We start from the raw sequence: 12,104 nt of genomic DNA, 5'->3' as shown, positions 1-12,104 counted from the left end.
TGCTCTTTCTTCTGTGAGATTTACTTTTGTTACTCTGTATTAATCAAGGATTCTGATATTGTACAAGTTCTAAGAACTGTAAGTGTTAATTTACCACACTTTGACTTTTTCTGTTTTGTTATTCTCTGCTTTAATACGTTAAATGTTCATAAGGCTGTAAAGGAATTTACTAATAATAGGGTGTCCTTTTTAAGAATTGTCGCTATATCAAAATAACTTCATCTTAACACTTCATAGAAATGTCCTAACATGCCGAACTTAAAACGTAGTTATGTTTTTGAACATGTTCTAAAATGTTGTTTTTTGCACCACCCTAATATTTATATATACATATACATATATTCATAAGTATGTCTGTCTGTCTGTATATGTGTTACTTCATTTGTAACTCTACATTGCTTAATTGTAGACACCACTTTGTATATTTTCATTAAAATGTTAAAACAATACAAGGCAAAATTCTTGGAAAAATGAAAAAAAGACAAAAAACAGGACAAACATTCCTTACACTTACTTCCAAGGCCCTTTATTTCCATATTTTTTTTTCCAAAAGCCTTTCAGAATTTATATACTTTTGCTATTTTTTGAAATTGTTCATTTACAGCCGCCGAAAAAATGTGTTCATTTTCCCTATTCCTTACCCGTTATAGATTTTTAAATATCTTTTATTCTCCATTCACTCTTACACTTTCATTCGGCATTCACATACAAACTCACTTTTACACACATACATACAATAATCCATAACCATAAATTTACAAAAGGATTTTAATTACACACGTATTTTGTTCGAAATTCTTGGCATTTTTATATGGTCTCGGCTTTTTTCCCTTCTATCTTCACTGTATCCTTTTTATTAAAGGTTGCTACTCTGTTATAGTCCTTGCTCTTTAATTGCCAAGTCTTCATTGGCAAATTTACGCTGTAAATAGTTTGTGGTGGCTTAACTATTAAAATAGTAAAAATATTCATGCTTATTCATGGTTTAAAAAAGGATTTGAATGTGTGCGGTATATGATTTTTGAACTTAATGAACGCAGTTGATTTCTTTAAAAAGCAAAAAGGATAATAAATGTTAAGTAAGATACTGCTTAACTTTTTTCGATTGTCTATCATTGCATTACGCTATTTCTGTTCTAGTTCTGTTCTAGTTCTGTTCCAGTTCTGTTCTAGTTCTGTTCTAGTTCTCTAGTTCTGTTCTAGTTCTGTTCTGTTCTGTTCTAGTTCTGTTCTAGTTCTGTTCTAGTTCTGTTCTAATTCTGTTCTAGTTCTGTTCTAGTCTGTTCTAGTTCTGTTCTAGTTCTGTTCTAGTTCTGTTCTAGTTCTGTTCTAGTCTGTTCTAGTTCTGTTCTAGTTCTGTTCTAGTTCTGTTATAGTTTGTTCTAGTTCTGTTCTAGTTCTGTTCTAGTTCTGTTCTAGTTCTGTTCTAGTTCTGTTCTAGTTCTGTTCTAGTTCTGTTCTAGTTCTGTTCTAGTTCTGTTCTAGTTCTGTTCTAGTTCTGTTCTAGTTCTGTTCTAGTTCTGTTCTAGTTCTGTTCTAGTTCTGTTCTAGTTCTGTTCTAGTTCTGTTCTAGTTCTGTTCTAGTTCTGTTCTAGTTCTGTTCTAGTTCTGTTCTAGTTCTGTTCTAGTTCTGTTCTAGTTCTGTTCTAGTTCTGTTCTAGTTCTGTTCTAGTTCTGTTCTAGTTCTGTTCTAGTTCTGTTCTAGTTCTGTTCTAGTTCTGTTCTAGTTCTGTTCTAGTTCTGTTCTAGTTTGTCTATTTGTTCTAGTTCTGTTCTAGTTCTGTTCTAGTTCTGTTCTGTTCTAGTTCTGTTCTGTTCTAGTTCTGTTCTAGTTCTGTTCTAGTTCTGTTCTAGTTCTGTTCTAGTTCTGTTCTAGTTCTGTTCTAGTTCTGTTCTAGTTCTGTTCTAGTGTTCTAGTTCTGTTCTAGTTCTGTTCTAGTTCTGTTCTAGTTCTGTTCTAGTTCTGTTCTAGTTCTGTTCTAGTTCTGTTCTAGTTCTGTTCTAGTTCTGTTCTAGTTCTGTTCTAGTTCTGTTAGTTCTGTTCTAGTTCTGTTCTAGTTCTTTCTAGTTCTGTTCTAGTTGTTCTAGTTCTGTTTAGTTCTGTTCTAGTTCAGTTCTAGTTCTGTTTTAGTTCTGTTCTAGTTCTGTTCTAGTTCTGTTCTAGTTCTGTTCTACTTCTGTTCTAGTTCTGTTCTAGTTCTGTTCTAGTTCTGTTCTAGTTCTGTTCTAGTTCTGTTCTAGTTCTGTTCTAGTTCTGTTCTAGTTCTGTAGTTCTGTTCTAGTTCTGTTCTAGTTCTGTTCTAGTTCTGGTTTCCAGTTCTGTTCTAGTTCTATTAATGTTGATATAATTTTCATAATTTCAATGCAAATTTCTGTAATGTTTTTGTAGTAATTTTATTAATTTATATTACTTTTACAACAACGAAAACTGCATTAATAAAAACATTGTCATAAATATTAAAAAGCAGCATATTGTTGCTGCTTTTTCCCGCTCTCTCTGTTCGACGTTTTGACACAAACCTTTGGCAACGACAAAATGGGGTAATAAATTAAAATTGACGCTTTACACATAAAATCGTTTTAAAATACTCAAAACATACACATTCACAAATAATAACGGCACAAAAATGACATGCACATGCATGCTAAGGAAAGAGGAAATAAAATACAAAAACACAACTAACTTCACAGGGAAAATGTGAAAAATATACCATTAAACTCATATGAGATTTGTCATATTTTGTTAAACACATACACAAATAAAGGTAGTTGGAACAAAGAGTATTTTTTGTTAGTCAAGCTTCATACGTATTTGTAGAGTACCATGTGTCAACGGAAATTAAAATTTTGTGCTTGTATTACGTGTAGAGCAAGCAATTATTGATTGATTTCCTTGAATCACATTTCATTTTTTTAAGCTTTTTTCTACCTTTTTGATTTAACTCACAAAATCCTCATCATTTTTTTTACAAAAATTCTTTAGGGGAAATGATTCATAAACAAATGTAGATGAATTAAAATAATAAAAAAACAGTGAAGCAGAAAGAAATTCATATAAAATGAAATCACATACGACTATTAAAGTGTTTTTCATAATAATAACTTAAGGGAATTGTGTTGAGGAGAAAGAGAGTGTTAACATGATTGTGCATGTTTAAATATGTTTGTGTGTAGAAATAAATATTGTAATATTTGTTTATTTGATTTTAAGTGATTACCGGAAATTACTTAAAAAAACGCTACAGAAATAAATGACTGTCAACTGGGGATGCATTAGTTTGATTGGAAATGACAAAAAAGCTATAAATGCATTAAATTGCAAATAGCTGAGCAATAGGGAAATTGTCAAATAAATATAATTAATTATTTATTAAAAGCAGTTAAACATTTCCTTTTAGTGTTATTTAAATTAAACGAATTCTCTACAACAATTTTTTACATTTCCCTTTAAATTCTTCTTTTGTTAACAGTAACAATTATTTAACAAAATTTGCTTATTTCTTATTTAATTTTATTACCCCAACAATTTGTAAATTGTATTTTATATTGTTTTCTATTTGTTTTTTTTTCTTTAAAAATATATATATATTTTTTTTATTTATTAAAAACTACACATGATTGTATGTTAAGTTTACACTAGAATTACATTGTAATTCCGTTTTGGCAAACTTACGTTTCCGGTTGGTAGACATATAATACGGCCAAAATCATACCCCGAAAAACTACAGTAAAAGGCGCCAAATATTTATTGTTATAAATATGTATTTAAAACAAATTCACACTTAAATAAAAAGACAGTGGCTTAAATTCAGGTTTTAGCTAAAATTTATATTTTTAGCGAAAATTTGGTTTTTAAAGCAAATTTGTAATTTTAATGAAAATTTCGATTTTTATAAAAAATTGATTTTTGTAAAAATTTTGATTTTTAGTGAAATTTTATTTTTTTTGTGAAAACTTAAATTTTTAAATAAAATTTTAATTTTTATTTAAAAATTGATTTGTTAATTAAAATTCAGAAATTTTGTAAAAAGTAAAATTTTTTCTGAAAATTATATTTTTTTTTGTTAACAAACAAATTTTCGGATTTTTAGCGAGAACCAGAACTGAAGCTGAACTAGAACTGAACCAGAACTGAAAACTTAAATTTTTAAATAAAATTTTAATTTTATTTAAAAATTGATTTGTTAATTAAAATTCAGAAATTTTGTAAAAAGTAAAATTTTTCTGAAAATTATATTTTTTTTGTTAACAAACAAATTTTCGGATTTTTAGCGAGAACCAGAACTGAAGCTGAACTAGAACTGAACCAGAACTGAACTAGAACTGAACTAGAACTGAACTAGAAACTGAACTAGAACTGAACTAGAACTGAACTAGAACTGAACTAGAACTGAACTAGAACTGAACTAGAACTGAACTAAACTGAACTAGAACTGAACTAGAACTGAACTAGAACTGAACTAGAACTGAACTAGAACTGAACTAGAACTGAACTGAACTAGAACTGAACTAGAACTGAACTAGAACTGAACTAGAACTGAACTAGAACTGAACTAGAATTGACTAGAACTGAACTAGAACTGAACTAGAACGAACTAGAACTGAACTAGAACTGAACTAGAACTGAACTAGAACTGAACTAGAACTGAACTAGAACTGAACTAGAACTGAACTAGAACTGACTAGAACTGAACTAGAACTGAACTAGAACTGAACTAGAACTGAACTAAAACTGAACTAGAACGAACTAGAACTGAACTAGAACTGAACTAGAACTGAACTAGAACTGAACTAGAACTGAACTAGAACTGAACTAGAAAACTGAACTAGAACTGAACTAGAACTGAACTAGAACTGAACTAGAACTGAACTAGAACTGACTAGAACTGAACTAGAACTGAACTAGAACTGAACTAGAACTGAACTAGAACTGAACTAGAACTGAACTAGAACAGAACTAGAACTGAACTAGAACTGAACTAGAACTGAACTAGAACTGAACTAGAACTGAACTAGAACTGAAACGAAACTGAACTAGAACTGAACTAGAACTGAACTAGAACTGAACTAGAATGAACTAGAACTGAACTAGAACTGAACTAGAACTGAACTAGAACTGAACTAGAACTGAACTAGAACTGAACTAGAACTGAACTAGAACTGAACTAGAACTGAACTAGAACTGAACTAGAACTGAACTAGAACTGAACTAGAACTGAACTAGAACTGAACTAGAACTGAACTAGAACTGAACTAGAACTGAACTAGAACTGAACTAGAACTGAACTAGAACTGAACTAGAACTGAACTAGAACTAGAACTGAACTAGAACTGAACTAGAACTGAACTAGAACTGAACTAGAACTGAACTAGAACTGAACTAGAACTGAACTAGAACTGAACTAGAACTGAACTAGAACTGAACTAGAACTGAACTAGAACTGAACTAGAACTGAACTAGAACTGAACTAGAACTGAACTAGAACTGAACTAGAACTGAACTAGAACTGAACTAGAACTGAACTAGAACTGAACTATAACTGAACTATAACTGAACTAAAACTGAACTAGAACTGAACTAGAACTGAACTAGAACTGAACTAGAACTGAACTAGAACGGAACTAGAACTGAACTAGAACTGAACTAGAACTGAACTAGAACTGAACTAGAACTGAACTAGAACTGAACTAGAACTGAACTAGAACTGAACTAGAACTGAACTAGAACTGAACTAGAACTGAACTAGAACTGAACTAGAACTGAACTAGAACTGAACTAGAACTGAACTAGAACTGAACTAGAACTGAACTAAACTAGAACTGAACTGACTAGAAACTGAACTAGAACTGAACTAGAACTGAACTAGAACTGAACTAGAACTGAACTTTGAACTGAACTAGAACTTGAACCTAGAACTGAACTAGAACTGAACTAGAACTGAACTAGAACTGAACTAGATCTGAACTAGAACTGAACTAGAACTGAACTTGCACTGAAACTAGAACTGAACTAGAAACTGAACTAGAACTGAACTAAAACTGAACTAGATCTACTTCTTCTGCTTTTGTATACTTTTCTGCTGTGTGGACGAATTTCTTATATTTAAACCAAGTTTTAAAACATATCAGACTACTGTGTTCAGTGGTATGTTTTAACGGACTAACAAATTGATATTACAATATATTTAAACAAATTTGTTGGTTTGTTTTTTTCTATAAATTTTATAGTTTTTATCCAAACATTTTCCTACAAATTCATGTAGAACATGATTTTTAACTGCATTGCTGTTAAAAAAGGCATTTAAATATTCAATATTAAATTAAAATGAAATATAATAAAAATAAAACAAACAGCGAGATAAGCAAATAAAACACAAAAAAACCTGCCAACATACACACATACACAACTGTTAACAAACACACACTAATAAAAAAACAGGATAACGGAAAAATAAAAATTATAAAAATAACACTACAAATATTATGTTTATAGGAGTATAACAGGCTCTTTTACAAAACAAAAGTTATATATGTATATATAATACCCACACATAAACAAATATGTGTGTGTGTGAAAGTAAGGATATGTCTGTGTTTTTTTGTTAACACTAAACAACAACATACAAGCAACATATGCGGTCAATTTCACCAAATGTTTATTATTTATTATTATTTTTTCCTTTTGTTTATTTGTGCAATATGCAACAAAAACAAATTTATTATATTTTTATATTCATTTCAGTTTGTTTTTGCTTTTTTTGAGTAATTTATTTTCATTTGCAACAACAGCTGCATTTCACTCTTTTTACTGGCTTTTGCCGTTTGCCCCTTTAGCCCCTGCTCTGTTTATGATACATTTTTTTTCTCTCTCTGTATCTGATGTTGATGTTTGTATAGTTATTTGTATAAATTTTGTTGCATGGTATAATCTGCATGTGTGTTCTTTATTTTAATTTTTTTCCTATTTTTTTAAATATTCAACTAAGGTTTTTCTATATATAAAGCTCTATGTATGGCCCACTTTAGTATGTGCCCCTAAATGTGGCAATAAAAGAAATAAAACTAAAAATAACAAACATAAAAATGCAACCAATATTGTTTTATAAAATATTTATCAATAAATATTTTGTAAGAGTTTTTTTATAAACAAATTGCTCGTTTGTAGTTTTTTCTTTAAACAAAACGAGAAAAAAAAAATTTGGCAAAAATAAATAATTTTTAAAATTCAATGAATAATATTGGTCGGTTGGTTGGTTGAGTGGTTGATTTAACAAAAACCCCAAAAAAATCTATCTACATATGTGTGGCAAGTGTATTTATGTATGTGCAACAAGATATATTTGTTTTGTAATTCCTCAATATTTGCCAGCCAAGTTTTTTTTTTGTGTGCCGGTGAATTGTGTTATTTAAAACCACCACCTGGCAAAAGAATTATTAGTATTTGGTTGGAAAATACAATTGAAATTTTTTGTTTAACCAAATCATTTTAAGAGCCGCTTAAATAAGGCTTAAAGCAAAAAACAAAACAAAAATTTTACAAAAATTAACAGAATTAAATATCAAACAAAATTTAAATTTTTCTTCTATTTGAAGTAATTTTGCAATGAACCTGTTCTCTGCATTTATCCTTTTCATGTTCCACTACAATTGTCAACAATGTAATATTTACCGTCGCTAATTAACGTTATAATAATTTTACTACCTTTTCCTTAAATATTCGAGTGCCACACATAGTTGCTTATGAGTGTGCAACATGCTCGCTAAATGGCAACAATGTTGCACAAAAAAACCATTAAACTAAATAATGTTTATGTATGTATTTAAAACGTTAAATTTAAATAGCAGTAAAAAGAGTGTAAAAGTTAAAACATTAAACAGCAGGGGTTAACTACGGTTGTTAGGAAAAAGTGTGCTGTGAAAAATAAGTATTTTTCTCTACTTCTGTTCTAGTTCTAGTTCTGTTTTAGTTCTGTTCTAGTTCTGTTCTAGTTCTGTTCTAGTTCTGTTCTAGTTCTGTTCTAGTTCTGTTCTAGTTCTGTTCTAGTTCTGTTCTAGTTCTGTTCTAGTTCTGTTCTAGTTCTGTTCTAGTTCTGTTCTAGTTCTGTTCTAGTTCTGTTCTAGTTCTGTTCTAGTTCTGTTCTAGTTCTGTTCTAGTTCTGTTCTAGTTCTGTTCTAGTTCTGTTCTAGTTCTGTTCTAGTTCTGTTCTAGTTCTGTTCTAGTTCTGTTCTAGTTCTGTTCTAGTTCTGTTCTAGTTCTGTTCTAGTTCTGTTCTAGTTCTGTTCTAGTTCTGTTCTAGTTCTGTTCTAGTTCTGTTCTAGTTCTGTTCTAGTTCTGTTCTAGTTTAGTGTTCTAGTTCTTCTAGTTCTTCTAGTTCTGTTCTAGTTCTGTTCTAGTTCTTCTAGTTCAGTTCTAGTTCTGTTCTAGTTCTGTTCTAGTTCTGTTCTAGTTTGTTCTAGTTCTGTTCTAGTTCTGTTCTAGTTCTGTTCTAGTTCTGTTTAGTTCTGTTCTAGTTCTGTTCTAGTTCTGTTCTAGTTGTTCTAGTTCTGTTATAGTTCTGTTAGTTCTAGTTCTGTTCTAGTTCTGTTCTAGTTCTGTTCTAGTTCTGTTCTAGTTTGTTCTAGTCTTTCTAGTTCTGTTCTAGTTCTGTTCTAGTTCTGTTCTAGTTCTGTTCTAGTTCTGTTCTAGTTCTGTTCTAGTTCTGTTCTAGTTCTGTTCTAGTTCTGTTCTAGTTCTGTTCTAGTTCTGTTCTAGTTCTGTTCTAGTTCTGTTCTAGTTGTTCTAGTTCTGTTCTAGTTCTGTTCTAGTTCTGTTCTAGTTCTGTTCTAGTTCTGTTCTAGTTCTGTTCTAGTTCTGTTCTAGTTCTGTTCTAGTTCTGTTTTAGTTCTGTTCTAGTTCTGTCTAGTTCTGTTCTAGCTGTTCTAGTTCTGTTCTAGTTCTGTTCTAGTTCGTTCTAGTTCTGTTCTAGTTCGTTCTAGTTCTGTTCTAGTTCTGTTCTAGTTCTGTTCTAGTTCTGTTCTAGTTCTGTTCTAGTTCTGTTCTAGTTCTGTTCTAGTTCTGTTCTAGTTCTGTTCTAGTTCTGTTCTAGTTCTGTTCTAGTTTGTTCTAGTTCTGTTCTAGTTCTGTTCTAGTTCTGTTCTAGTTCTGTTCTAGTTCTGTTCTAGTTCTGTTCTAGTTCTGTTCTAGTTCTGTTCTAGTTCTGTTCTAGTTCTGTTCTAGTTCTGTTCTAGTTCTGTTTAGTTCTAGTTCTGTTCTAGTTCTGTTCTAGTCTGTTCTAGTTCTGTTCTAGTTCTGTTCTAGTTCTGTTCTAGTTCTGTTCTAGTTCTGTTCTAGTTCTGTTCTAGTTCTGTTCTAGTTCTGTTCTAGTGCTGTTCTAGTTCTGTTCTAGTTCTGTTCTAGTTCTGTTGTAGTTCTGTGTAGTTCTGTTGTAGTTCTGTTCTAGTTCTGTTCTAGTTCTGTTCTAGTTCTGTTCTAGTTCTGTTCTGTTAGTTCTGTTCTAGTTCTGTTCTAGTTCTGTTCTAGTTCTGTTTCTAGTTCTGTTCTAGTTCTGTTCTAGTTCTGTTCTAGTTCTGTTCTAGTTGTTCTAGTTCTGTTCTAGTTCTGTTCTAGTTCTGTTCTAGTTCTGTTCTAGTTCTGTTCTAGTTCTGTTCTAGTTCTGTTCTAGTTCTGTTCTAGTTCTGTCTAGTTCTGTTCTAGTTCTGTTCTAGTTCTGTTCTAGTTCTGTTCTAGTTCTGTTCTAGTTCTGTTCTAGTTCTGTCTAGTTCTGTTCTAGTTCTGTTCTAGTTCTGTTCTAGTTCTGTTCTAGTTCTGTTCTAGTTTGTTCTAGTTCTGTTCTAGTTCTGTTCTAGTTCTGTTCTAGTTCTGTTCTAGTTCTGTTCTAGTTCTGTTCTAGTTCTGTTCTAGTTCTGTTCTAGTTCTGTTCTAGTTCTGTTCTAGTTCTGTTCTAGTTCTGTTCTAGTTCTGTTCTAGTTCTGTTCTAGTTCTGTTCTAGTTCTGTTCTAGTTCTGTTCTAGTTCTGTTCTAGTTCTGTTCTAGTTCTGTTCTAGTTCTGTTCTAGTTCTGTTCTAGTTCTGTTCTAGTTCTGTTCTAGTTCTGTTCTAGTTCTGTTCTAGTTCTGTTCTAGTTCTGTTCTAGTACTGTTCTAGTTCGTTTAGTCTGTTCTAGTTCTGTTCTAGTTCTGAAAATCTCCTCATTATATTAGTATTAAATTGTTTGGGTTAAGAAAATACTTATATTTTTACAGACCTTTGTTTTTCGTTGAAAACTTTTAAAGCATTTTATTATTTATTAATTTTCATTATACTTTTTGAGTGCTACATATTTTACTACTTTTTTATTTGCTTTGCTCCACCCAATACAAATTTTCATAAATCATTAGCAAAACACCCATTTTAAGCATGCTAACTTAGCTGAAAACAAAGAATATTTTACTTGAGTCATAAATTTATTAGACCCAAAATTATTATTTCATTTACTTTTAAATAAACTTATTATGAGCCACAGAAAGGTAAGTAGTATTTTCTCATCATATTCAAATTATTGGATAAAAAAATTATATGAAAAATTTTTAAATGTTGTTTTGATTTTTATCAACATTTTAAATGTAATTTTTCTTATTATCATTAAGTATTTGACATTTATATTGATGTTGTTATTGTTGTATTTAATAAAAAAAAAACTTAGGGGCAACTAGTCACAAGAAAGAATTCAGTTATTCAGTCCTTTTGATTAGAGCCCTTTAAGAATTGATGTTGTTTAACTTTTCTTAACGAATATATTAAATGTTTATAAACATTGAATGACTGGCAACATATTGCTTAAACAATTTAACTGACTGTAACTGTTTTTTTTTTATAAAAAGGTGTTGAATGTTTAAATAAAGTATAAAAAACTGAAATTTTAAATTTAAAAAAATGATAAAAAAACTATATTGATGTTGTTTTATATTGATGTTGTTATTTTGTTGTTGTGTGTATTTTTTCTCTATATATATTTACAACTATTCTTAAATACTCTATGATTTATATTTATAAACAAATATATTTTATAAATAAATATATATTTTAAATAAGAAATAATGCTCTTAACTTTCTATATGTGTTTTTTGAAAAAAAAAAATCGAACAAAAATTTTATTACAATTTTCATTATTGATGTATTATTTTTATTGAAAATCATCAATGTATTTGTATTGTAATTGTATGTATGTGTGTGTTATTTCTACTGATATAAATGTATGTATGTATTAATAAACTTATTCATTTCAAATACAAAATAAACATAATTTTTCTCTTAAATGTTGTAACTTTAATTTTTCGATGTTGTAAATTGTGTTTTTCTTAAGAAATATTTCAAAATAAAGTTAATTTTTGTCAAATACTTCAAAATTATTGTTTTATTTTCAACTACCTAAAGCAAGGCTGGTATAATCAGGGTACAATTTCCTTTCCGTTTTCTTTGTTACTTTCTTTGCAGATATTATTTAAAGCGAAAACTATGACCAATTTAACACCCCGAAAACGGCCTTATATGTATCGACCACAACTCTCTACAGTGACTTTAGTGAATTCTATTCCATATTGGTTTCAAAGAACTAAAAGTGATAAAAAGGATTGCCTTACATCTCCACCACAACGGCATCGTTTGCATCAACAATCTATTGATGATGCTCTTTCGCGTGAATTTAGTTTAAATAAAACAACATTTAATACAACATTTAATAATAGAAAACAACATCAATGTAGTAGTGAATTTAATAATAAAGCCAGTGTTTCTAAATTATAGCAATTGCAACAAATTGTGGCAAAACGGAATATAAATTTATGCCATGATCAGTCGTGTGATAAAAAGGATACACAAGAAATGGTAGGTAAATATTAGATTAAGTTTTAAATGAAATAAGATTAAAAAGCAAAAACTAGAACAGAAAAAGAAGAAAACTAGAACAGAACAAGAACAGAACTAGAACAGAACTTGAACAGAACTAGAACAGAACTAGAACAGAACTAGAACAGAACTAGAACAGAACTAGAACAGAACTACAACAGAACTACAACAGAACTAGAACAGAACTAGAACAGAACTAGAACAGAACTAGAACTAGAACA

General features: G+C 30.1%; 1 protein-coding gene across 1 annotated transcript in view; it reads left to right on the top strand.

The window, feature by feature from the left end:
* LOC119610695 overlaps nucleotides 1-11,841 on the top strand; it is a gene marked incomplete at its 5' end in the record, with an annotated part of 29,134 nt that extends 17,293 nt beyond the window's left edge. Inside the window, one exon of the mRNA XM_037966023.1 lies at nucleotides 11,473-11,841. Coding sequence (XP_037821951.1) covers nucleotides 11,473-11,781 — 309 coding nt within the window. The remainder of the gene's footprint in view (nucleotides 1-11,472) is intronic.
* Nucleotides 11,842-12,104: the final 263 nt, after the last annotated feature.

This window comes from Lucilia sericata, unplaced genomic scaffold, assembly GCF_015586225.1.
Source record: "Lucilia sericata isolate MDLA Ls3-8-SP2 unplaced genomic scaffold, ASM1558622v1 Contig001264F_arrow, whole genome shotgun sequence".
Taxonomy (NCBI): Eukaryota; Metazoa; Arthropoda; class Insecta; order Diptera; family Calliphoridae; genus Lucilia; species Lucilia sericata.
The sequence above is the reverse complement of the archived record's forward strand: the minus strand, read 5'-3'. Positions and strand labels throughout refer to the sequence as shown.